This window comes from Dipodomys ordii, unplaced genomic scaffold (genome assembly GCF_000151885.1).
Source record: "Dipodomys ordii isolate 6190 unplaced genomic scaffold, Dord_2.0 Scaffold148, whole genome shotgun sequence".
Classification (NCBI taxonomy): domain Eukaryota; kingdom Metazoa; phylum Chordata; class Mammalia; order Rodentia; family Heteromyidae; genus Dipodomys; species Dipodomys ordii.
This window is the reverse complement of record NW_012267364.1, coordinates 3507204-3533866: the sequence shown is the minus strand read 5'-3', so window position 1 is coordinate 3533866 and position 26663 is coordinate 3507204. Positions and strand designations below refer to the sequence as shown.

General features: G+C 36.9%; 1 protein-coding gene across 1 annotated transcript in view; it reads left to right on the top strand.

The window, feature by feature from the left end:
• The window catches only part of Nrg3 (neuregulin 3), a gene marked incomplete at its 5' end in the record, with an annotated part of 1028236 nt that overhangs the window by 786486 nt on the left and 215087 nt on the right, over positions 1 to 26663 (top strand). Inside the window, one exon of the mRNA XM_013032069.1 lies at positions 12730 to 12803. Within this exon, the coding sequence (XP_012887523.1) occupies positions 12730 to 12803 (74 nt within the window). The remainder of the gene's footprint in view (positions 1 to 12729; positions 12804 to 26663) is intronic.

Here is a 26663-nt window from a genome sequence, read left to right as displayed (position 1 = left end):
AGGTTGATTCTTTATTTATTGATCTACCAGATGTGCAAGTACTTTCTGGTCAATTTCTTTTTTAGATTAAACACCAATAAGAATATCACACCTATTACTCAGGACTTGATTGACTGAATGTGAATCTCTCTTTCTTATTAACATTAGCAGAAAAAAAGTTGGAGACATTTTATGTTTGAATTTATTTATCATCCTCTGAGCTTTCATTTCGATTTGTCTAACTCTCCTTTTAAATACTTACTCTTACTCCTTTTAAATAATTACTCTGAATTCCATTTTTATTTTACTGTTTATGAACATCTACTACATTTTTGTCACCATACCTATGTCAGGTTACATTTTCTTTGTTTTAATTAAGATTCAGCAATTACATCTATGTGATAGTTGAAATGTTGTCCCTTAAAATACCTACTCTAGGTTGCCTATCCTTACAAAGGTTTTGTATGGTTTTTTCAGTTCCTGTAAACATTCAGATTTAGAATAATGTTTTACTATCCTGTCTAGTCCAAGCTAATGGGTTTGATATTGTCACCATTTTTGACTGAGTTTTGTGACAAGAAAAAGAAAGAAAGAGAGGGAGAGAAAGCAAGAATGGAAAGAAAAATAAAAAAGAAAGAAAGAAAGGAAAGGGAGGAAGGTAGGAAAGAAGGAAGGTAGGAAGGAAGGAAGGGAGGAAGGAAGGGAGGAAAGGAGGAAGGGAAGAAGGAAGGAAGGGAGGGAGGGAGGGAGGGAGGGAGGAAGAAAAGGAGGGAGGGAGGGAGGCAGGCAGGCAGGCATGTTGTCACAACTTCTAGCCAGTTGAATGTATAGCCTGCTCTTCAAAAGAACATATGTTTTCATTGGAATGATTCAGAAAACTCTGGCATCAGGCATGGCAGATGAATGTAGGATTAAGTCTTGGCTTTTTGAGAGAAAGTGTGTAATAGCAGAGACAACACTGGATTTAGAAGCAGGATATGTAAGCCCTGGTCCTTGTTCTATCCCTGATGTCCTTTGAGGAGTTAGTCATCATCCCCTATAACTCCTTCCTCCACAGAATGATGTGGGTGGAACAGATGCTTTTGATTTATTCTATGTCCATGACTCTATACTATCAGAAATGTTTACATTAAAGTCAAAATGAACTATACAACTTGTGGATGGGTTGGGAGGGAAAAACTGCAAGAGAGCCAAGGTCTAAAAGAAAGGCATTCTTTCCCTGACTTACATAACTATAACCCCTCTGTTTTTAGCATTGTCAAGTAAAAATAATGTTAAAAGGCCCAATCTGTAACTAAATCTTGTTTAAGGCAGATGTTCTGGTTTTTTGTCTAAGATGCTCTATACTATTGAGAGATTGTTGTTATACAAAGTCAAATGAAGAAAAACTATGTCATAAAGAGTCAACACAGCAAAGAACTACAATCACTTTTTTAAAACTTGTTTTGCTTCGTTGTTTGTCTTTGCCAGTCCTGGGTCTTGAACTCTGGGCCTGAGCACGTTCCCTGAGTCCTTTGTTCTCAAGGTTAGTCCTCTACCACTTGAACCACAGCTCTATTTCCAGCTTTTCATGGCTAATTGGGGGGTGAGAGTCTCACAGACTTTCCTGCTCAAGCTGGCTTTGAGTCTCCTGAGTAGCTAGGATTACAGGCATTAGACTCTGGCACCTGGCTAGCATCATTTTTTTATAAATCTAAATTATTTGCATTTTATATGACAATATAACTAAGAATATTTTTACCTTAAAAATGGCTATGCATAGAGGCTTAAGCCTATAATGGTAGCCACTTGAAAGTCAGGGAAATTGGGAAACCTTAGTTTGAGGGTAGCTCGCCTGTATATAAAATTTCATGAAATTCCATCTTCACTACTGGCTGAGGGGGATGATGTGTGCCTATCTGTCATTGTCAGGGTCACAGGAAGCATAAGTAGAATGACTGGTAGTTCACGCTGGCTCTGGAATAAGAACAAGGCCCTACCTTGAAAATAGCTAAGGCAAAAAGGAATTGGCTCAGTAGTAAAGTGCCTGCCTTCCATTACCAGTACCAAATAGGAAAAAAAAAGTAAATGAAGAAAAAAACAAAGGAGGAGACAACAATGCTTGATAAAAAATGTACTCATTACCTTGCTCATGTAACTGTAACCCCTCTGTACAATATTTTCACAATAAAAAAGCTTATTAAAAAATAAAGGGTTTGTAATAAAAAAGACACCAGCCATGGATTTATTCCTTTGTTCTAGCTCTCTTACCCCAACCCCTTACCTCCAACCATTCTCCAACCACATATTGGCAAACTGATGTAACTCCACCCATTTGGGAAAATGTCCTGTTTTATAGTTTTAGATCACTAAATCACGTATTTTTGTGTCTTGATTTGCATTTTGTATTTTAAGTGAAAATATTAATATAATTTATGAAAATGGCACACATAAATTCCACAAAAATGACTAATTCAACATCATGCTACCACAGCCATAGATTTTGATTTGTTTTCTTTTGCATTTGGAGCATTAGCTTTGAAGGTAAGCCCCTTGTGCCACATCTTTCTATTTTGCCATCCCTGGCTCCATCACTCATCTCAGTTTCCAAAGTTGCTGTTAATGATACACTTAAGTGAGTAGAATAGTATGATTAAGAAATGGGATTTTTTCTGTAAAATTGAGGTAGGTCTAGCCACGGAGTCTCCTCTTTTTTTTCTTAACAGAATTTGAGGCTCAGGGTAATGATTATGTTTGAGCATCCATTTAAACCTACAAGCTTACACTGTGTACTTTTTATTTTCAAGTCCAGACCTTACTTTCATCTCCTTCTGAGTTGACCGAGGCTTTTAATATGAAATCACTTTCCTTTCAATCCCAAGCTGCCTTCTTGCTGGTGAATGTCATACATAATGAAAGATTATATCCATTTATCCTCAGCAGTAAATCATTTAATACACAAGGGAGATGTATTATTGTGAATTCTGATCAAAGAAGCCCACTCCCTTTCACTGGCAGAAATACTGCCCCCTTGTTAGTGGATTGTGCAATACCCTGAGAGAAACAGGAGAAATGATGCTGTTGGATGAAGGTTTGACAACTCTAGGGGTTTTAAAAATGACTTTTAAAACAGTTAGGCTTCATGTAGACCCTTCTATGATCCAGGCTGGTGAACTGTAAAAGTGTTGTGTACCGCCCCCGCCCCCACTTAATTAAATCAGAAAGCTGTGAGTTTTACTTTTTTTTTTATTTTTTACAGCTTGTTCTGTGATGTCTGCAAACCAATTCCTGAATGACACTCTGGATACTTTGCTCCTTTTCTTAGAGAGACAATAATTATTATCACTTCTTTCTGATGCATGCTGTGAGTGGTTTTATCAGTTCATTTGCTAATGAGCTCCTTCTCTCTTTTATAATGCCAGTCATCAGGATGTCTTTTAAACAAGAGTCATCTCCCAGATTTCATTTTCTTTTCACTCTCCAGGAGCCAGCTTGGTGCTGGTTTTGCTCATGAGAATCACCCACACCACCCAGAGAACAAGGCTGATCTCTTTGATCTCTTGTGGCTAGCTTACTCTCAGAGTTTCCTGCCCACCTGCTCAGTGAGCTTCAGAAAGGACACTCAGTCCTTCAGAAGAATCACTCTTATTGTTTGATCTTTGGTTTTAAGATATCATGGCCCTGTATTACACATCTATGTTCACTGTTTTTTACATTCAATAACATGTAAATGCCTCAGTATTAAAACTATCTGGAGTAGAAAGAGATGGAGAACAAAGAGAAAAAAAACCAGAGCCTTTTTGCTACTACCTCACTTGGGCTGTAAGCCAGAAACCTCTTATGGCTTATTCCGATTTTACGCAAACTAGAAGCTTGTGATTCACACAATCAAATCAGAAAACGGCACTCCCCATTTGCAACAGTTGCCTTACAGTACTTCATTTGTTCATCTCTCTCACCCTATCACTGTTTTGGCTATTAAAGAAGGAGATATTAAAACATGCATCCTACTCTTTTACACCATATGAGTTCATATCGTGACTTGTCGGGCTATATAGAAATGAGTGCCATGTGTTCAAACAGATTCCTTATCATGAAGTCACAACATCACTATCCAGATTCCATTTTGCTTCCAAAAGGATAAGATCTATTTAGTAAGTAAAACACAGGAGAGGCTGTTATGTTGGGATTTCAGGTAAACAGAAGTGTAATTTTATCATATATTTCAAATACTACAGGTGTGACACTTCAGAATTATTTATCTGAAATCTATGTTTAGCTAGTGTCCTACATTTCATCTGGCAACCTTCCATCCATGAGTCTGGGGCCTTTGCTACTCTGGAGATGTCATTCCCCCACCTTGGTAACTGCTGTGGACAGACTTCTGCCTACTTTTTATAGGGAAGCACAACTCCCCAGTAAAATTGTGTCTAGACATAGAGTCTTGAGAAGGCAATTAAGATTAAAGGAAGTCTTAAGGATGTGGCCTTGATTCTACTAGAATTGGATTTTGAAAGAAGAGAGGGGAAGAAATAGTAGGCATAATGAAATGGCAGTCATCTGCAGTTCAATCACAGAGAATATGTCAGATACTGCCACCCAAGTGTGCTCCTTCATTTTGAACTCCCATTAAGAAGTATGAGAAGGAAGGTGTGTTAGCTCGTGTCTGTCATCCTAGCTACATAAGAAGCTGAGATCTAAGGATTATGATAGAAAAGTCCATGTGACTCTTTTCTCCAAATAACCAACAAAAAGCCAGAATTGTGGTGTGACTCAAGTGGTAGAGTGCTAATCTTCAGAAAACAACAACAACAACAAACAAACAAATGAACAAAAATAAGGGACAGTGCCCAGGCTCTGAGTTCAAGCTCCAGGACAGGTATCAACAAATCTAAGAAAAATAGGCATTAGTTGTTCAAAGCTAGGATAGTTTGTTAGAACAATAGGACCTGAATAAAAGTAATTTCAGGATGTCTTACTCATACTTCATCTAATTTTCTTGCTAAACTGGGAGCTGACATGTATAATCATTAAATTACCTTCCTAGTCTGAATCCAATAGTTTTATAATTCTGAGCAAATAGAGAAAAATGAAAGTAGACAAAATCTATGACTTCCTAATTTCTCCATCTTGTAACAGGGAAGGGGTAACATTGGACCTTGAATTCTGGCCAACCATTGGCCAAGAAATATCATGGAAACTTTGAATTAACTAATGAACATGTAAGGGACTTTCCTGACTTTGCTCTTAGAAACCAAACTGACCACAATTGTATAAGCAGTAGGTACATTTATAAGAAATAATGGCTGTGTTTTTGCATGAGCTTACATGCACATATCCTACATCAAGGTTTACCTCATTCAGAGATGAGCACCTGAAGTCTCTAGGAGATTATTCACAAGTTTCCAGTACCCTTGTAAATTACAGAATTGGATTCATCCTGTCCCAGACATACCTTTTTCTGTTATAACAGGCTCAGGTACTAAGATATTACTATCACAGCCTTTTCTCAAATTGAAGCAAAATTCCATCCACCCTCCATCAGTCATTGTTAGCCTCTTATCCTCATGGTCATTGAGATGATATCCAAAATACAGAAAGTTCCCTCGAAGAAGTTAAACTCTTATGTTGTTAATTATTTCCTCATGTTGACAAAAGACTATTTTTACTCCAGATGCATTAACATCAAAACTAAAATACATAAGATGGAATATTTGGTCCCAGTCACCACTTCCAATAATATTGTTCAGCTTGCTAATGTGGATGGATAGTGAGGCCTGAAGTGACCTTCATAATCAAGTAGGGATCAGCATCTTTATAAAGCCTGAAATATACAGTCAGATGATAATTATATATGAATGAATGAGTGAGTGAGTGAGTGAATAAATGGGTTCCTGGATCCCTGAAACTGACCTATGATGTACACCAGGTACTCTATACCTTGTTGAAAAGACCTTTTGGCATAGTGATCATATATTGTTATTCTATTTGTTTCAGGCTTAAATTGTTTCTTTTCTGTCTGGCTCAAATTGTGACTGAAAGCAATATACTTTCTAGATTTGAGCAGATGCTGAACATTTTGCAGAATTTAAATTTAACTAAGGGAATAACTTTTCCAACAAATTCTCATGCTTTTGTTTTTAAAATTGTATTGTTAAGTAGTTGTAGAAAGAGGTTACAGTTCCATCAAGCAGGTTATGAGTACAATGTGTCTTGACCCATGTTACTTCTGCCATCATTCTTCCCCATATTCACCCTCTAATTGTACAGTTTAATTTTTACATAATGTACATTAAATATAATGACAGCTTATGTTGTTTTCTTAACATGATGAGATACAACTCTGCTAACAAGAAACATCATTAGATGTGACAGTTGCTTCAGGTCTGGAATTTGTGGTATATTTGAAAGTGATATATAACTTATTGAAAATCATCCTTGAGTTACAAGGCAGTTACTATTCTGCAATGTATAATAATTCAGTTCCCAATTTTTCCTTTTGTTGTAGCAAGACTTTAACCACACTGAATCCACAGGTAATTCTAATAGCAATTGGTTAACTTAAATTTTTCGCTATCTTAATTAGTGTTCCTTCTTAAATAAGACCACTTAATTAAATTTTCAATTCAGCTAAAAGAAATTTAGACTTTAATCAGCGTCACAATATTCTCCATAGTCAAACCAGCTTCAGTGACAAGTGGCTGGGGACTGAATTTGTTCTGACACATTAATGCTTTTGAGCCATTAACTCTAGGCTGAAGATCTGCATCTGGAATGATGCTTGTCCCAACTAGCACATACTTGGCATTCAGAGTAGGCCTGCTTTGGAATTCTGGCTCCCTCATTTGTCATCTCCTTGATGCTGGGCAATCTGATTTGTCCTCATTGGAATCTACTCTTTGTTTTCTTTGTCTAATTAGTTGGTTTGTAGGAAGAGGGGACTTTAAAAACATGTCTTGTTTTGACATTGAGAATAGTTTGTGAATAATCATTGTTTCTATCCTTTGAACTACATGTGTGCAGTACTCAACCTCACCCTCAACCCAGCTGCTGGAAATCATTCTACTCTGTAACTATTCTTTTCATTCGAGTGTTTTTTGGTATTATTGTTTGCTTGTGCCAATACTGGGGCTTGAACTCAGGGCCTTGAAACTGTCTCTTAGTTTTATTTGGTCAAGGGGGTACTCTACCACTTACGTTACAACTTCACCTTTGGCTTTTTGCTGATTAACTGGAAATAAAAGTATCATGGACTTTTTCTGCCCAAGCTGCTTTCCAATTACTATGCTCATATCTAAGGCTCCTGAGTAGCAACAATTACAGGCATGAGTCACCAGTGCTAGTCAGAGTTCAACATTTCTAAATTCTACATCTGAGCTTCTTTATTTAAAACAATGTGTACCAAGCTCATCTATGCTGCCACCAGTGACGGAATTTCCATTTCTTTTTGGATGAACACTATTCTATTTTGGATATATACTATATTTTCTTTAGTTATACATTCATGGTTAGATATTTAGGTTGGTTCTATGCCTTGGTTAATATGAATAATGCTACAATGGTCATAGAAATGCAGCTATCTCTTTGACATACTGCTTTTATTTTATTCGAATATATATCCACAGTATTTCATGAGAATGCTGGAATTTCAAGCTTTTGGGGAAAAAATAGCTTGCATACTGTTTTCCATAATGTCAGCAATAATATAAAGTCTACTAGTTAATGTATGGGAGAAATAAATCCAAGAGGTATATTGTATAATATGATGACTATAGCTTAAACCAAGACATTATATACTTAAAATTGCTAAGAAAGTAGATTTTAAGTGCTCTTGATAAGTACTGAGGTAATACATGTTACTTAGTTTGGTTCATTGTTCCAAAATACATGTATGTTTCAAGACACCAGGTTGTTCTTGACAAATAGATGCATACAACAGGTGTTTGTCACTAAAAAGGAAAGAAGTTATCATTGTTAGTAGTAATTTTCCTAAAGTCTTCAGAGTACTAACTGTTGAGACCATTTTTGAGTCAATATGACCCTCAAGACACTTGTTTTACATCAGTGCCAAGTATCCAAGTTTGCTTAAGGATATTTTGTGATTGGATGCTACTTTACAAATCTAGGTCTTTCAGGTGTGTTGTATTAGGGGTGGGGCAGTCTGGAGGGTTTAACTCAGGGCTTCACACTTCTCACACTTGCTAGGCTGATGCAACATGGAGTCACACGAGCCTCTATGGTTACTTGTAGGATAAGATCTCACCTCCCACCTAGGCACCCACCTAGGCACACCTCCCAGCTATGATACACCTGCATTAGGCTGGCTGCCATCACTGGCATCACAGGCATGAGACATGAAATCCAGATTGCTTTCTGTGCACAGTCTCACAGACTTTTCATACTATGTTCCTCCTAATCTTATCTTCCTATGTATCTTGGGATGATAAGTAACCATCATCTCACAAGCCTGGTGTGTTAAGAAGAGGTCTCACTAACTTTTCTATTTTGGCTGGTCTGGGGCCATGATCCTCCTGTTCTCAGCCTCCAAAGTAGAAAGGACTTCAGGAACCACTAGTGTTTAGATTCTATTTAGAAAAATATATGGCATTGTTGCATTATGATATTGTACTATATATCCAAATACTTAGTCTTGAATAAAGTGTGGAACACATAGCACTTTATGTAGCTACTATTTTTCCTTGATAGATATCAGAAGACTTCATCAATAAAGCAAATACTTTAAAGTCAACCCAATAACTCTGTATGTAGTTCAAATACTGCAGTCTGACCTTGGAGTAAAATAATCTCTGATCCTTTGCTTAAAAAGTTGGGATGATGATTTGAAGAATAGTAAAAATTAGCACTAGTTTAATGCTTACCATGAATCATAAGTATTTTGCCATTGTGTCCTCATTATAATTCTAGTAGGCAGCTACTGTTTTTAATCTGCTTTTACCAAGGAAGGAAAAGAGACACAGAAAATCTAAGTAGTGACTAAGAATAGATGTAGCATTCAAAGTCCAAAAAGCCTACCATCTACCTCATAAATGTTAAGGTATTTGTATTTTCCCCAAAGAAAGGTTGACATTGAGAATGAGGAAGTTTGGGAGAGAAGAATACCTACAGAAATTATTCCTTTTAAAAAATAAGCATTTAATAAGTCCCCTAACATTGTCAGGCTTATGAATACAGACCACCTATTACTTCCCTGTAACATCAAAGAAAAATGGCCACTTTTATTCCCAGGATAAAAATTTCTGCAGTCAGGAAACACAACATACAGTTTGTTTCCACCATTTACCTATTGACATTCACTGATTTCTACTATTTAAAATTGTATACATAAAATCAAGTTCCCAAGTAACAAGTATTTAGACTTCCCACAGAAATGTTGGCAGAGACAAAGGTTTACATAGTAATTGAGGGACACATTTTAACAGATTTTCACTCCTAATTTCATTATATACGTCTATCTTTCCATTTGTTTCAGTTGCCCTGGAACTTGAACTCTGGACCTCCCACTCACACTTGTCTTTAAGCTCAAGGCTGGAGCTCTACCACTTGAGACATACTTCTTCTTCCAGCTTTTTGCTGATTAATTGGAGATAAATATCTTAGGTGTGTCTTCCCCAGACTGACTTTGATGCAATCTTCAGATCTTAGACTCCTGAGTAGCTAGGATTATAGACGTAAGCCACCTGTACATAGTTCATCTTACTTTCTTTATACAGCTGTAACCTGTTTCGCCTGTCCTGAGAATGCTCCCTGATCTTCTCTATCTACTTGTAGAGACTGGTTCATATACCTATGAACCAGTCATTGTTGGCCACCCAGGCAGGAAGGTCATGAGAATGTTATCTCCAAGAGGCCACCAAGAAGCCAGAAATGGAAGTGTGATTCAGGTGGAGCATTGCTAGCCTTGAAAGTAAAAAAAAAAAAAAGCTGAGGGACAATGCCTAGGCCTGAGTTCAAGCTCCAGGACCAGCAGAGAAAACAAACAAAAAGATTCTATGAGACAACTGGGAAATAACTGCATTTCCAAATTACTGAATTAATTCCTCAATGTTAGTATAGTTTCTATGATGCAAGGCTTGTAGGGGATAAAGAAATACGGAAAATGGGAGTAGATAAATTAGAGAAGGTTTGAAATCATGACAGTAGAAGAAATAATAGATTATCAATGTGGGTGAGGCAAGCTCTGTGCATTATCTTTGAAAGTGTGTCATCTACTATTAAAACTACCTATGAGTTTCTCCATGTTATTAATTCTATCAGGTTTAAATAGGAATACACAGGAAGGCTCTTTATTAGTGTATAACTGTCTCATGTTCTTTCTTTCAAAAAGAAAACCTACACAAATCAGGCAACACAATAGTATTTCTCAAACTATCTCATCATTATACTGGCACAGGCTCACCAAACTCAGTGGGTATAGGAGATGTACACTGAGAGATGCTTCTCCCTTTGCAATTTTTCTTTAATAGTGTCACAAATCCTACCCATTTGCCTGCCTGGCCTGCTCACAGCATTCCATCTTCACATTTGGATGAGCCTGAACTTCACTAGGTGATATATATGTGTGATTTTTAAATGAGAATTTTAATATGTTATTTTTCAAACTCAGCACCAATTAGCAGTGACTCCTGCCTGGTTCACACGGGGGCAGGGCTTGTTGCTTATGGGATCACAGAGTTCCCAGTGGGTATTCTAAGCCCCAGTGAGGTTGCTTCCCTATCAGCTGCCTTTCTTTTCTCCTGGCCCTAGATACACAGGGAAAGCAGCAGGAAACAGCTCTGGTCATAGAAGTTTCCCGAGCCCCCAGGAGGCCAGAATGCTTCAGGCAGCTTCTCCTACTCATGGCAAATCAGATTAAGACTTGGAAAAAAAAATTCTTCAAGCCTTTCCCCCTGTTTTCTTTTCCACACACACGAATGGAATAATGGCTTTTAAGTCAGGAACAACCGTCAGAAAGCAAGCCAACACAAAAACAGCACTTCCCCTTAAAAGCTGCTAGCTTCCTACCATAGGGTTTTCATATTAAATAAAGATACAAATAGTGAAAGGGTACTTAAAAATCCCTCCCTCCCCAGGCACGTGTTGGAAATGAAATCTTTAGAATGTAAATGCAGAAGCCTAGTCCTAACTAGCAAGTCACTCAAGATCGTAAAAGAAAAAAAAAAAAAAAAGAAAAATTTCTCAGGAATAGAGTAGTCTGAATCATCAGGGCATGCATTCTGAAAACAGAACACTAATTTTATTTTCGTTATCATCCATGTGTTTCAGTCCATCCTAAGTATCTTCTGAGTTTTTAAAAAAGCCAACCACATGCTTTCTTTATGTCATGTGCAATAATCTTTTAAAAGGTTATGAAAATAGAATTCTGCATGAAAAATTTTGTGTTGAGTAGTTGGTGATATTTCTGAGAGGTCTTTGTTCTTTACTGGAGGAGGAAAAAAAAATGGCCAAATTCAGTTCCGAGTGCCGGCTTCGGAAGGTGTTGAAGAGAGCCTGCCTGATTACCCAAATTCCAATTGGGCACCCAATGAAAGATAGAAAAATCACCTATGCACCTTTCAATTGTGACTCCAGTTGCAGTAAACCTCGTCTAATAGTTTATTGCACCCAGCAAACAAAACCTATTTTAAGGGAAGAATTCAGAGCTCCCTTCTCTAACAGAACTGCAGCTTTTATTTATTTATTTTTCTTGTCAATTTCATAGATTTCTAACAACCAGAGGATTGTTTTCGAAATCTGATTTTTATGCCAGTGTCACAATTTCCACCTCTGTAAGTAGAACAGATTTCATCCCAAGAGCAACAATGGTTGCTTCCTTGCTTAACTCGAGCATGACAGATTAAGCTTCAAGCAGACCAGAAAATGCCACCTTTCACTGAAGGAGACAGAGCAGCGTTTGCAGTCTCTTCGGTCTTATTTGTTCCTGGAACTGGCAGCTGATCTGTGGTGCTGTCTGTGCCAGCCATGCTAGCCCTGATTGAGGGAGCTGGGGAGGATTGCATGACTGTTGGAGGCTATGGCTCATTGCCCACGTGTTCAGGCAAATTCCTGGCCTTCCCATTGTCGTCTGCCTTGGGATAGTTGCTTTGTGCCATGCCCGGCAGACACCAGACACTTTACACATGTTGGCTGAAAAGAAAAAGGGGAAGAGAAAAATGTGGGCTTAGAAAGATGCCTCTATGACTTTGCCGGATAAATGTTGGTGGTGTCTTTGGCAAAGTGCTTGGGTGATGTGGGGGTGGGAAGAATAACTAAGAGGCAAACTCAAAAATGCCAAGTGAGTGAATGAGCAAGCTAATAGGACACACGGAAATGGAAAAGGCTGTCGCCCAAGTCTGTAATTGGTGTATTATATTAGAAAGCATTTTTTTATAAGAAAAAGGGTACTTGCAGTGTGATCGTTCTGAATGCATTCTAGAGACTGGTGTATTACATAAACACATTTACACCTGTGTTGGGAGTTATCATAGAAGGTTGACCATTATTCAGACTGCTGACCAACACATCTGAGATATTTTTAAATTAGGTATTGCCTATGACAGTAAAAGAAACACAATTTTTTCATAGTTTTGGTGTTTTACTTTATACAGATATAAAATATAGACTCTGCCTGTCAATATCAGAAACAGACAGAATCAAATAACAGAAAAGCTGGAATATACTATTCTTACATATGCTCATTGCTGGCTCTTTTATTGGTTAAGATGTTGTAAGGAGTCCCATGCATATTTTTTTTCTTTTCTCCTCTCTTCTCAGGTGCAAAGAAGGCTACCAAGGAGTCCGCTGTGATCAATTTCTGCCCAAAACCGACTCCATCTTATCAGATCCAAGTAGGTCAAGGCTTTTTCTTTCCTCTAATGCAATACATAGGCAGCCTTTGTCTCTGAGCAAGGGTTGTTAATGCTGCTGAAGATGATATTACATGGCTGTGTCTCGGGAAGTTGCCAAGGTCAGAAGGTGGGGATAAACATTAATGTTGAAAGCATGCTCAGAGGCAACTGCTTTTGTCTTCTCTAGTGAGACTGGGTTCTACTTCCAACCTCTGGGGAGCTGACTTTCAGTAAATCATGCCGGCTTTGCTCACCCCAATAGTAAGGATAGACAGCAATAAAAGAGCTTATTATTTACCCAAAAGAATAATACAAAAACTCCATTATCGCCTGGCGCTGGTGATTGATACATATAATCATAACTACTCAGGAGGCCGAGATCTGAGGATCTTGGTTCAAAGTTATCTTACACAGAAAAGTCTGTGATACTCTACTCTCAAATTAACAAGTAGAAAGCTAGAAGTGGAGGTATGGTTCAATTGGAAGAGCCTCAATGTCAGGAGAAAAAGGCAAATGAAAGTTACTAGGCAATAAATTCAAATCCTAGAACCTACAGGGAAAAAATAAAATATCAAAAATTGCTGGGCTCTGGTGGCTCAACCTGTAATCCTAGCTACTCAGGAGGCTGAGATCTGAGGAGCAAGGTTCAAAGCCAGCCTGGGCAGGAAAGTCCATGAGACTCTTATCTCCGATAAACCCTCAGAATACTGGAAAGTAGTGCTGGGGCTCAAGTGGTAGAGTGCTTGCCTTGAGCTGAAGAGCTCAGGGGTAGCACCCAGGCCCAGAGTTCAAGCCCGACAACCGATTAAAAAAAAAGATCAAAGATTACATTGTCATATGGTTTCTGACACTGTAGATAGCAATTTGTAATAATAGTAAATATATTAATATATACCTAATTGCAATAAAAAGTATATATATGAACCTGCATGAAAACATTTCAAACAACTTTGAAAACCCCATTCACTCTGCATACCATTCTTTGTACATGAGGACTTCAGTGCTAAAGAAATTATATTTTTCTTCATGAGATAATACAATTAACCACTGCTTGATGGTTTTTATACATGGATCAAAAGTAACTTATAACCAAATGCTCAGTTCTGGTTAAATGTAAAATTTTAAACTATATTTTTATGTAGTTGTCTGCTCTTTTAATTGCTACTACAGTTGAAACACTGCTAAAGAATGGAGATTTTTTTTAATTGAATAAACCAGGTTTAGTTCAGGAAGGATAATAACAGATATGTCCAAATCCTAAGGCAATGATATTGTTTTGTATTAAACATGCATACCACAGATTTCAGCAAATACTTTGGTCAATGAAAATTAGAAGTTGCTCTGCCAGTATGGATTTTGCCAGATAATAAACATGTCTAACCATTTTTTAGCATCTTCTTAAAATATGTATTCTCATTTTTGTTGTTTTTATTAGCTTAAATTCATTATGTGGGGTGGGATATCATATTATTATGTTTCCAGCCATATTTAAAACATATTTCAACCAATCTTACCCCCAATCACTCTCCCCTCTTCCCCTTATTAAGACAATTATTTCTTGCTTTTCTTTAAGCATTTCAAGCCACTTTCCCCCAGGGCAAAAACAAAGTTATTTAAATAAGAATAAATGTGTTTTAATTTAAATATGTTTTCTCTTATCCAGATGCCCTGACTAAATACTTTTTTCTTTGAAAATATAGCTGTGGAGAGAAACGTGAAGGTTTTTGTAAAACTGGGAGCAATCCAGCCAAGGATATCTTTGTTCTCTCAAGTGTGACACACAGAGCTCTGGGAATTATCCATATAGGGTATGGTTACTACAGGGACCCTGTCCTTAGCTGGTGCTTGTAACACTGCTCTCTAAGTGACTACTTTGGTTGTAGCTGGGAACCCAGATCTGGTATATTAGGAAATATGAATAAAATAACAGAGTTGATGATTTTTTATTATTTTTCTGTGAATTTTTTCTTTTCTCAATATCGCTCGTATCCCCTACCCTCCCCTTCATGTCCCTCCTCCCTCCCGTCCCAGCCCATCCACAGATTCTCTATTATATCTACTTTTCTCCTTTGGTTTCTATTTACTGCCATCTTTCCACATTTTTCTCTCTTTTTTCTTTCATTCTCTCCTCTTCCCCATTTTTCTTCATGCTTTCCTTTAAAAAAATATGGGTCTGTTCAATGCTTATCAAGTACAGGATTCTGGGTAAGGTATTGCTTATGACACCAAGCGGGCAAATAATATTTCTTTAAACAAGCTAATCAAATCTTGCTGTAGAATTGGATACCATATTGTAATTGTGTAGGTTGCATAACTGGATCCATTTATGAGTGGGTGCTACTCAGAGAACATTAGAATCAGGGATGAAGACCCCAAACATGCAGTTCATACTAATATGAAGTGTAGAACTATTTACAATGGTGAAATAAACATAGGAATATTTTAAATAGCAGACAAAAATAATCTATCTTTACTTGAGCTATCTTTTTGAACATCTTGCCTGTGATATTAATTTGTCATTAACAATGGCAGGTTTGTGAAATTTTCTACTGTATAAAACTATGAAATACAAATAATTTATTTATGTTGCTACTTTTTTTTTTTATAGCTAGGCCTTGAATTCAAGGCCTGGGCATTGTCTCTTAGCTTTTAAAAGTCTTATAAACTGCCCTGCCCAGGCTGGCTTCAAACTGCAATTTTCAAATCTTGGACTCCTGACCTACTTAAGATTACATGTATGGGCCATGAGCACCTAATACAAACTTATTTTTATATAAGATTGAACATAACAACAAAAGCCCCTAACCTCTGCATCTTTTCACCTAAAGGTGGAAAAGAAATGTACTAAAATGCTCAAAAGAACTTCATATTATTAACAAAATATTAGCTTTTTTCTGAAGACATTTCAAAAGCTGTCAGTTTTTAATATCCATAGATTTTTCCTCTTATTTTAATTAATGTATCTTAATTGTATAAAAGGGTTTTGTTTTGATATGTCCATAAGTGCGTACAAAGTACTTTGATTAAAATGAACATCTTTTATTACTCCTCTCTATTCCTTCCCCTTTTACAATGGTAGGTTTCATTCCTCTTTCTGTTTTTCTGCTAATAGTGTGTACTCAAGGCTTTTCACACAAGGCTGGTGCTCTACACACTTCCAATTTTGGGTTTTGGTGGTTAATATGAGATAAGGTTCTCATGGCCTTTCTTGCCCTGGATAGCTTTGAACCCTGATTCTTAGATCTCAAGCTTGGCTATAGATTTTTTTCTTATTATTAGATTTTCATAAACTCAGGCTAGCAGGGAGGATCTTGGAAACTGCCCACATTTTATAGATGTGGAACATAGGCCTCAGAAATGCTAAATAAACTTCTTCAAGGTCACACGGAGAACGAATGCTGGGGTCCAAATCACTCTGAAGCCCAACATCCCCATTGAAGCTCTTTCTTGGCTCTCCTCCTCTAGTTATTTTCAACAGGACATTTATCACTCTAAATTTCATTGACTGAAACTCAATGACCTGCGGCAAACATCATTCTAAGGAACAATATTTGCACAATTTTCATATCTTAATGCGGCAACTTGAGCTTCCATAGAGATTTAAATCCCTAACGAAATTTCTTTGTCAAATTTCTTTTTGAAGGATTGTTTAATTTACTGCTCATGATATCTTTGGGATGACTTTATGCTCAAGAAATCAGCTTTCCTTCAATACCTTCTCTCTGTATTTGCCCTTCTTCTTTTCTAGAGTTTCTTTCCTATTTCCCTATGTCCCTGTGTGCTCTCCTGACTGTCACCCCTATTACAAGGGGTTCAGAGTCTCTGCTTGGGTTGATCAGCTTTATATCTATCTATCAGCTTTATATCTATCTATCTATCTCTATCTATCTATTTATAGATAGATAGAGATAGATACAGATATATCCATAAACATATACTCCTGCATATATACATATGTTACGTATGCATCAATATATGCTGAACATATATGCATATAAATACATGTATGTGTATATGTATTTATATTCCACGAAAGTATGTAATACTTGTATTTCATACTTAAGATTCTCTACACTAAAAATATTATTAGTTTTATGATGAATTACATATTCATGGGTTATTATGAAGATAACAATCACACTGATAAATGCTTAGTTAAAAGTCACACGGATTAGCATGGAAAACAGGGAATCTGGGTATTGTTGAGATGAGGATTGTTGGGAAAGTGTTCATCCATCCATTTATTTGTTCTTTCAGAAATTACTGAAGGGTAAGCACTGCTATAAACAGATAGACAAAGCAAAACAGAGAAATAACTCTAAAAGAAAGTTAGGTAGTGTTAAAGTGAATTAGTAGGGAGTATTTATTTTGAATATGACCAAACATGACCACCATTAAAAAAAATGGTCCAAATGATAAAACAAAAAGATCCTGTGGGAAAAAGAACATTTGATGAGAGAATCAGCCATGGCAAAAACCTTAAGCCTGGGGTCAACCTGATATAAGCAAAAGTAAACACACACTGCACGTAATAGAATGAAGAGAAGTGTGAGCATACAATCAGCATCTTCACTAGGACACCTTTCAGAGTGGCAGTCTCCACACTGTATAAAAGTTCTGTAATAGGCATTTGGGCCTGTCTGAGGAAAATAGATTTATGGTCACATTGGATTAGTGTTTATCAACCTGGAGCAAGTTAACATCCCAGGGGCCCTTCCTCAGTATCAAAACATTTTCAAACATTTGTGATTGTCACTACTGCATCTAGTGGTAGGAGGCAGATGCTAAGCAAAAAGTACTGTAATGCCCAAGGTGGTCCCCAAAGCAAAGAATTATCTGACTCCATCTGTCATTATAGGAAAACTGTAGGCATACATCCAGCCATATGAAAATTTGAAAATCAGGGCAAGTGACCCAGATGTTATACCCATTGTGATGTGAAACCTTCGGAGATCTTTAAGGAAAAGTCACTTGTGCAGTCTTAAAGGGTTCCTTCAGAATTTGTTTGTCTAACACAGGAAGGAGAAATAAGAACAGAATTTAGGAAATCTGTTAACATGTTGACTTGAACTAGGATGCTACTAATAGAAGCTGGGCATGGTAGCACATACCTGTGACTATCAGTATAAAGTCAAGAAGGATCATGAGTTTGAAGCCAGTCTGGGAAAAGTGAGGGAGACCTTATCTCAAAAACAAAAGTAAAAACAAATTAAAAACAAAGGTCAGAGGGTAGAATGGGAGTTGAGGGTCCTAGTATAGAGAAAAATGTGTCTGAAAATAATGCCAACAGACAAAAGAAATAGAGTATAGAAAAGATGTTTGGAATAAGGGCAAAAGAGAAATCAGAAATAACTTTCATTAGAGCTTGGACTTGGTGAATGCTGTTCCTGTGGCTGAGACTGTAACATCCTGACCATGTTGAACAGCAAACAGGAGCTGTGCTTCAATGGGATGTGGCTGAGCTGTCTGTTTATTTACAGGCTGGCGATCTGGACAAAGGTCAAGTCTGGGCTTACAGATGCATGGCAAATCCAGGCACAGATGTTAATTAAAACTATGGAAAGGATGTGGTCCTGGAAGTAAAACAAATTAAAATACACCACAGTATAGGGCCAAGGTTAGTCATGAATTTCATTGGAATTAAGAAAACAAAAATAAAGTAGAAATGTCAAAAGTAGAGAAAGAAATCAAAAGAAAGAAGGAAGGGTGAGTTGTTTCATAGACAGATGAATGAATGTAAGAAAAGAGATTTTTTAAAGACCCATTCTGTGGTAGAAGAGGTAAACTTGGTCGAAGTGCATTGAGTGCATGTGTAAATAACCCCCCCAAAACCTCACCATACTACAAATGCTAATTTGTATGTATGCTAATTTCAAAATGAATTTTGTTAATGAAAACAATTTACAAAAGAGCACTTGTGTTAATGTTACCAGACTGAGGTGAGGGTTAGTCCTATAAATGTAGGGACTCTTCACTTAGAGTCCTTGACTTTGATCACACAATAAGAATTTCTGGACAAGTCACAATGATAAGAAAACTTGGCAGAGCTTTATTGAGTAAGTAAGCAAGCAGACAAACAGAAGGGGCAGGGGCATACACTAACAAGAGTGTGGGTTCTCTGGAAGGGAGATAGAGAGAGATACTCTTAGGTTGTTCGGGGTGTTTATATGGTAAGGTAAGGGAGTATGACTTCAAAGTTATGCAAAGTTAGGTTTTTCATTTTAGTTCTAATTACTCATGTTACTTTCTGAGTTTCTGGATATTCTGGGGGCATTTCTTCCAGGTATGGATGCATCCTGCCATAAAACAGATCATTATCCTTGAGATAAGGAGGCCCCTGCTATCTGCATTTTGGTAGGAGGTTGCTTAAGTTTTGGGGAAGCATTTTTCTCAGGAAGGCATATTATTCTGTCAGACAAGTGATAATTTTTGGAATGAGAAATGCATCCCTCAGGAAGAAATACATCCTGTTGTCTCTCTTTGAAGCAAAGAGGGCATTTCTTTTTTTTTTTTAAATTTTATTTTATTTTATTTGTGAACATACTGTACAGAGGGGTTACAATTGCATGGGCAGGATAATACGTACATTTCTTACCAAGCATTGCAGCCCAAAGAGGGCATTTCTGTGTTTCTAAATACCGTATTTCTGAGTTCCCTTACCAGGCCTCAGCTTCCTCAATTATCCTGTCTCAGTAGGAGTTATGTCCCAAGGTTGTTGGAGAAGGAAAGGAAAAGAAAGGAAAAAGAGAGTAAAGGAAAGAAAAAAAAGGAAGGAAGAAAAGGAATGAAGGAAGGAAGAAAAGGAAGGAAGTAAAAGGAAGGAAGGAAGGAAGGAAGGGAAAGAGCAAAAGAAGACAAAGCAAAACGTACAACATATTATGTTCTAAGACCACCAAAGTAGATATTGGTTGAAGCATGGTAAAGTTAAGTAATTGAGTACATTTGGAAAGCAAACCATGTTCCTCAGTATAGATAGTATAGAGAGTAGTTGATGATGCTGGAATGAGAGACAATGCCTACCTGAGTGATGTTTCTGAAGAGACATGGGGAAGGGACTCAGTGTAGGTCACAGAAAGGGGTACGCCATCAACAGTGAAGTACAGACTACAGAATAAGGGTACAAAGTGCTAGGATTAGGGTGATCTCAGCCTCCTCAATGCAAAAAAAACGTAGTTTTATTTCATCTAGACCAGTCTCCTTCCCTTACTATTAGTCTTGAGGAATTCTGAAGTATTTGTTATGTATCAGAGAGAGGTGAAAAACAGTGTTGATGTGTTAGCAAGGTGCAGTTGACATGGAAGATGGGAGTCAGGGTGAGAATCATTTGGCTCAAGATCTTGACAAGTACATATTTTCATGCATTTATTTAAATAAAATTTGAAAAGCAAATTTTCAGGTAGAAAGATCTAAAATAACTATAGGAAGAAGGGATCATTGTACTTTTAATGGGATGTGTATTTTATTTCTTTAAAAAAATGGTTTTTGTGTGTCTATAGTGCTCCTGGGGCTTGAACTGGGTCTTCGGTGCTTTCCCTGACCTTTTGTGCTCAATACTAGCACTCTAAACTTGAGCCACAGTTCCACTTCTGGCTTTTTCAGTGTTTAATTGGAGATAAAAGTCTCACCAGCTTTCCTGTTCTAGCCGACTTCAAACCCTGATGCTCAGATCTCAGATTCCTGAGAATTACAGGTGTGAGCCACTAGTTGCCCAGCTTTTAAAAATTAATTTTGCAAATTATTTTTATCTGTAGGTGACAGCTAAACTGATAGTGTTCAATATCTTCATTTCCAGAGCCATAAATTTCTCAGCTGATTTGTTCTCTGTCTTTCTCTAAGTTCATCTTGTCAGAGAAGTCAATGTGGTCAAAATATCCCATGCACATGGCGTTTATTTCACCTCCGATGGTTTGTCACATCCTCTGGTAGAAGTGAAGCAGCTTTGATTTACTACAGTTGATGTGGAAGAGGGATTGCTGAAGGTTACAAGCCTGATTCTGCTTTTATTGTTTCATTTGAAGTTGCCTTTTATGCTCCAGTAGCCCCGTGAATTTGTGTTTTTCCAAGTGTCTGTAATGCTCACTGTCAAGCATAGCTCTGGATGACACATCCAGGTGAGAAACTTGGCTGAACACCTAGGCTGAAAGCAAGCTGTAAAGACCATTGAAGCTCAATGTCAAATAGCTCTCCATATTATAAATGACCAGAGCATCATGTGTAGGGATGCTTTATAAGTGAGGAAAATGGAAGTGGAGAAAAATCTCCAGAGAGAAAAAGAAGGGAAAAGAAATCTTTTAGTGAGTATGAATTTCTCTTTCGATAAGAAAGTAGAAAATTACACATTGGACTGAATATTTGACAGCTCCTACCAGGATATAAGGCTCAAGATACCCACTACATGATCATTAGACTTCTAGAAACAATATACAGCATATAGGTTATATGTACATATCTTATATATATATATATATATATATACACACACACATTCACCTATACTGTCTCTATAGTATATGTGCAATATAAATATATAAAAATATAATATATAATATAATCTATAAATCTATAATAAATGTAAAGATGTATAAGAGCTATAGATAATGTAATAAATATAGGATATATAACATTTATCTATATATAATGATATATATAATATTTTATATATCTTCACGATCACCCCAAGTAGCTATGCCCTCAAATGCATGCTGTGAACACAAGCAATACACACTGAAGGTTGGTGTTAATGATATTATATGTAACCAATGTTATAAGAAGAGAGTATCTGCTCCAGATAAATTACAAGAACATGCAGAAACATATGTGTTCTTGAAACAGAAAGTGCCAAATCAGGACTCAATTCTCACTGAAAAAAAATAACTACATCTATATTATTAAAACCAACCAATTCCAATATAAGGATGTGTCACTTTGTTCTTGAAAGAAAAAGCTAAAAAAGAGAGAAAGAGAAAAGGAGGGAAGGAAGGAGGAAAGAAGGAAAGGAGAGAGGAAGGGTAGGAAGGGAGGAAAGAGAGGGGAAAAAGAAAAGGAAAGGAAGAAAGGGAGAGAGAGAGGAGGGATGGGAGGAGGGAAAGGGAGGGAGCTAGAGACAAGGAGGCCAGCAATTAAGGGAAAATGAAAACATAAAAAGAGAAAACCCCATGAGTTCTTTGTGCTTAAGTAACTGGAAATGAGTTCTAACAAGAAGTTAGGAGACTGGAGTGGCCTGCACGTAAAATAAAAACTAAATGCAACAAGAATAAAGTAGACTATCCTGGAATAAACCCAAAACCTCAGTTTTAGCTTAGATTAGATGACTTTTCCTGGGTTTTGTGGGTTGAGGTGGAGTGAGGAGTGTACCACAATCACCCAGCTATGGCTTGGAATATGACTTACTCATGGGATACAGTATGCTAACAACCTGCCACTGCATTTAAAGTGCCCTACAACCTCAGAAAAATATAGGCTCTAAGTAGAGGCAACTAAAAATACTCCCCATCAAGATGCTTACTGTAAGGGCTGACATGGTCCCTAAAATATAATTCCTGGTGATCTCACAGGAAAAAAAAAATCACAACAGCAATGAGAAAAATCCAGTGAAGAAATTCTTCCATGAGAGACTTGTTAGAGAATACAGAAGTCAACCCAGAATAATATATGGAGATAGCATAAAGAATAATGTGAGTTAAAAATAGATAAGTCTAGCAACTACAGAGGAGGAAAGAAAAAAGAGTCAGCTTGATAATTCATACTGAAACTCATCAAAAAGGTAAAGTACCACCATAATCACTATTATCCCATTTAACACTGAAGTATTTAGCAAACCTAATAAAAGAATAAGAAATAAGAGAGAGATTGTATAAGAAGAAGTAAATCTATATTATTATGCATTGCAGAGCCTGTATCTTGTCTATGCACAAAATCAAAAGGAAGATGGCTATCATACGTAAGAGAGTGTGAAAATTGTATATAAATTATCTAGTTATAGCTACAGAAAAATAGAAATATAGTCTTGAAATATATTTGCATAAGAACCCTATTACATCACTTTCTATTTTTATTACAGAATATACATAGATACATGCATGCACATATGTGTATATGGGGATATTTATATACATATGTGCACATGTACATATATGTATAGACATGGATATAAATGTATATCTATGTATGTTTATACTTGTATGTTTATCACTGTACATATACATAGACAAACATACACATGCATGGTTCTTAAAGAAAACACTTAACAAAGAATCATAGCCCTTAATCAAAGTATCCAAACCTTGACCTCTGTAAATTGCATAGGTAAAGTTTCAGTTCTTACACTATTTCCTAGGCCAAGCTCCTTGATGTTAGTTAAGAAATTGTTTAATCACATGTGACATCATCAATTCATCTTACTATGCTTACTCTTCTGTAAATACTATTTTTAAGACTCTGTTTGTTTCCTTTTGTTCTTTACTTCTATAAGTTACCAAAGCCATTATCTTACATATTTTATACTTTAAAAATAATTTAAAATTTTTATAAAAATAAGTTAACTAAATGCACATAATTCTTATGTACATACATAGAAATGCAGAATTATTATAAAAGCTTCCAAGTACTATATTATCGGTGAGACAGTATGTCATAAAGCTGTAAGGTATTTTGTACATTCAAAACTTTTCTTTAGGGGCTGGGAAGCTGGCTCAGTGGTAGAGCGCTTGCCTTGCATGCCTGAGGCCCTGGATTTAATTCCTCAGCACCACATAAGCAAAAAGAAAAAAGCTGGAAGTGGCGCTGTGGCTCAAGTGGTAGAGTGCTAGCCTTGAGCTGAAGAGCTGAGGGACAGTGCCCAGGCCCAGAGTTCAGACCCCACAACTGGACCCCCCCAAAAAAAAAACAGAAAAAAAAACTTTGCTTTAAAATTACTCATAAAGCCATAGTCATTATATTGTATATTTCATGTGAAAATTGAAGTCAGTTACACATTCAATGTGACAGGTTATATAAGCTTTAATATTTATTTCATGAACTGTTAAATAATCTACCTGAGGAAATGCCTACAATTCAACACGTGGCTTATAATAGGACCTCCAAGATACGATTATGCATTTGAGATGAAGTGTACATCTGCTTCTAAAATGACATATCCAATTTCTCTGGAAAGCATGCGGTTTTTATGATGAGTTATCGTCAACTTGATTCTCATCAGTTATAATATTTGTGCACCCACAAACATGTTTTATCTTGACATCTGATTCTTACACATTTTTTATTTAGCATACAAGTCACATGTAAAAACCACACTCAGTTGAATCATAGCAAACAAACAACAATTTCTCTCAGAAAGAACAAATCTCAAAATATATTAAAAAATGTAATATGCAGGCTAGGGAGGTAGCTCAGGTGTAGAGTGCTTGCCTTGCATGCATGAGGCCCTAGGTTCGATTCTTCAGCATCGCATAAGCAGAAAAAGCCGGAAGTGGTGCTGTGGCTCAAGTGGTAGAGTGCTAGCCTTGAGCTGAAGAGCTGAGGGCAGCACCCAGGCCAAGAGTTCAGACCCCCACCCCCAAAAAAGGTAATATGCTATAACAAAGGACACCTGTTTCAAAAGATTCTTTAATAATTTTGCAGGATTTGAATATTAATAAGTGCATGTAATCCCTGATAAAACCACACAGAAGGCATCTCTGGAGGCTGAAATACAAAATATATATTAGAAAAGAAACATCTGCTTTGACTCTAAGGTCTTTGATCCATTTGAAGTTGATTCTGGTGCAAGGTGATATATAAGGATCTAGCTTTAGTTTTCTACAAATAGTTAAGCAATTTTGCCAGCACCATTTACTGAAGAGGCTGTCTTTTTTCCATTCTATTTTTTTTAGCTCCCTTAGCAAAGATTAGATGGCTATACATCTTTAGGTTCATTTCTTGGTTAACAAATTTGGTGTGGAGTTGGGAGGATCAGGTGGAGGGGGAGAGAAGGAGTATGGGAAGGGGTGGGAAGTGGAAACAATGAGGAGGCAACAATGCTTGATAAGAAATGTACTCATTATCTTGTCCATGTAATTGTAACTCTTCTGTATGGTATTCTCACAATAAAAAAAATTAAAAAAAAGAAAAATACTTCTTATTCATTCTAAGGAAAAAGAAAAGAAAAGAAAAGAAAAAGAAACATCATCTTCCCAAAAATTCTTAGTGAGCTGTAACCCTGGCACGTGCATGCAAAAACAGCAACCAAAGGCAGGGACAGAAAGATCTAGAGTTACAGAAGATAGTTCAAATCTGGCCTGAGCTAGATAGCAAAAAGAACAAATCTCCAAACAAACCAAATACATACATAGAGATAGACAGACACACAGATAGATAGATAGATAGATAGATAGATAGATAGATAGATAGATAGATAGATTTCATATATAAATATAGTTATGTTTTATTTTATTGTGAAAATACTGTACAGAGGGTTTACAATTACATGGGCCAGGTAATGAGTACATTTCTTATCAAGCATTGTTGCCTCCTCCTTTGTTTCCTCTTCTCATCCATTCCCATCTTCCTGCCCCTGCCCTCCACCCCCCGCCAAAGTTGTAAAGTTCGTTTTTCAACATAACATGTTGTACATCTCATTGTTGCAATGGGTCTACCTGTATCCCTATTTAAACAATTTGTTTTTTCCCTTCCCCTCCACAAATTACACCAACATCGAATACAGTGAAAACAGGGGTTATACTGTAGGGGAGGACATACAAAGCAATAAAGAAATATCTTATAAATATGTTAGAAATAATAGCTAGAAAGAAAAACATTTGAGGCCTCATCTTGGGGTTCATTTCACCTAACATTAACTTATCTGACCGTTTCTGCTTGTCTCAGACATACTAGTTATTGCAAATAAGGGAAACCATGGGACCTATGTTTCGTAGGGCCTGGCTTATTTCACTTAATATAATTTTTTCCAGTATGTTTATATAATATATGTGTTATATATATATCAAATATAAACAAGAGAAATTTAGAATTTTTCCCTATTATGGATAGCTAGGCAAAGTGATAACAAATAACCAAAACAACTAATATAAGAATAATAAAATAAAATTAAAAAAAAAGAAAAATAAATATTTGTATTTTCCCTTCCCCTCCACAAATTATACCAACATCAAATACAGTGAAAACAGGGGTTATACCCAGGGGGAGGGACATACAAAGCAACAAAGAAATAATCTTATAAATATGTTAGAAACAATAACAAGAAAGAAAAATATTTGAGTCCTTATCTTGGGGTTCATTTTGCCTAACATCATCTTGTCTAAACATTTCTGCTTGTCTCAGACATGTACTAGTTATTGCAAATAAGGGAAATCATGAGACCTATGTCAAAAAACGAACTTTAAAACTTTGGCATGTGGAGGGAGATGGGAAGGGATGGTAAGGGGAAACAAAGTAGGAAGCAACAGTGCTTGATAAGAAAAAATGAACTGTTAGATGTGTATTTTAATGTTTTTTTCTTTCATGCATGTGTTTCTAACGCATTTATAAGATTATCTCTTTGTTGTTTTGTATGTCCCTCCCCACAGTATAACCCCTGCTTTCACTATATTTGATGTCAGTATAACTTGTGGAGGAGATGGGGAAAAACCAGTTGTTTAAGGATACAGGTGGACCTGTTGCAACAATGAGAAGTACAAGTTGTGATGTCCAAAAGGAGCTTTACAACGTCGGTGTGGGGTGGGGGTGGGGGGGCAGGGGGGGAAGGAGAAGGATTGGGATTGGGGGGGGGGGGGGGGGGAGGCTGGGAAGGGATGTGAAGGGTAAACAAAGGAGGAGGCTGCAATGCTTGATAAGAAATGTACGCATTATCCTGCCCATGTAATT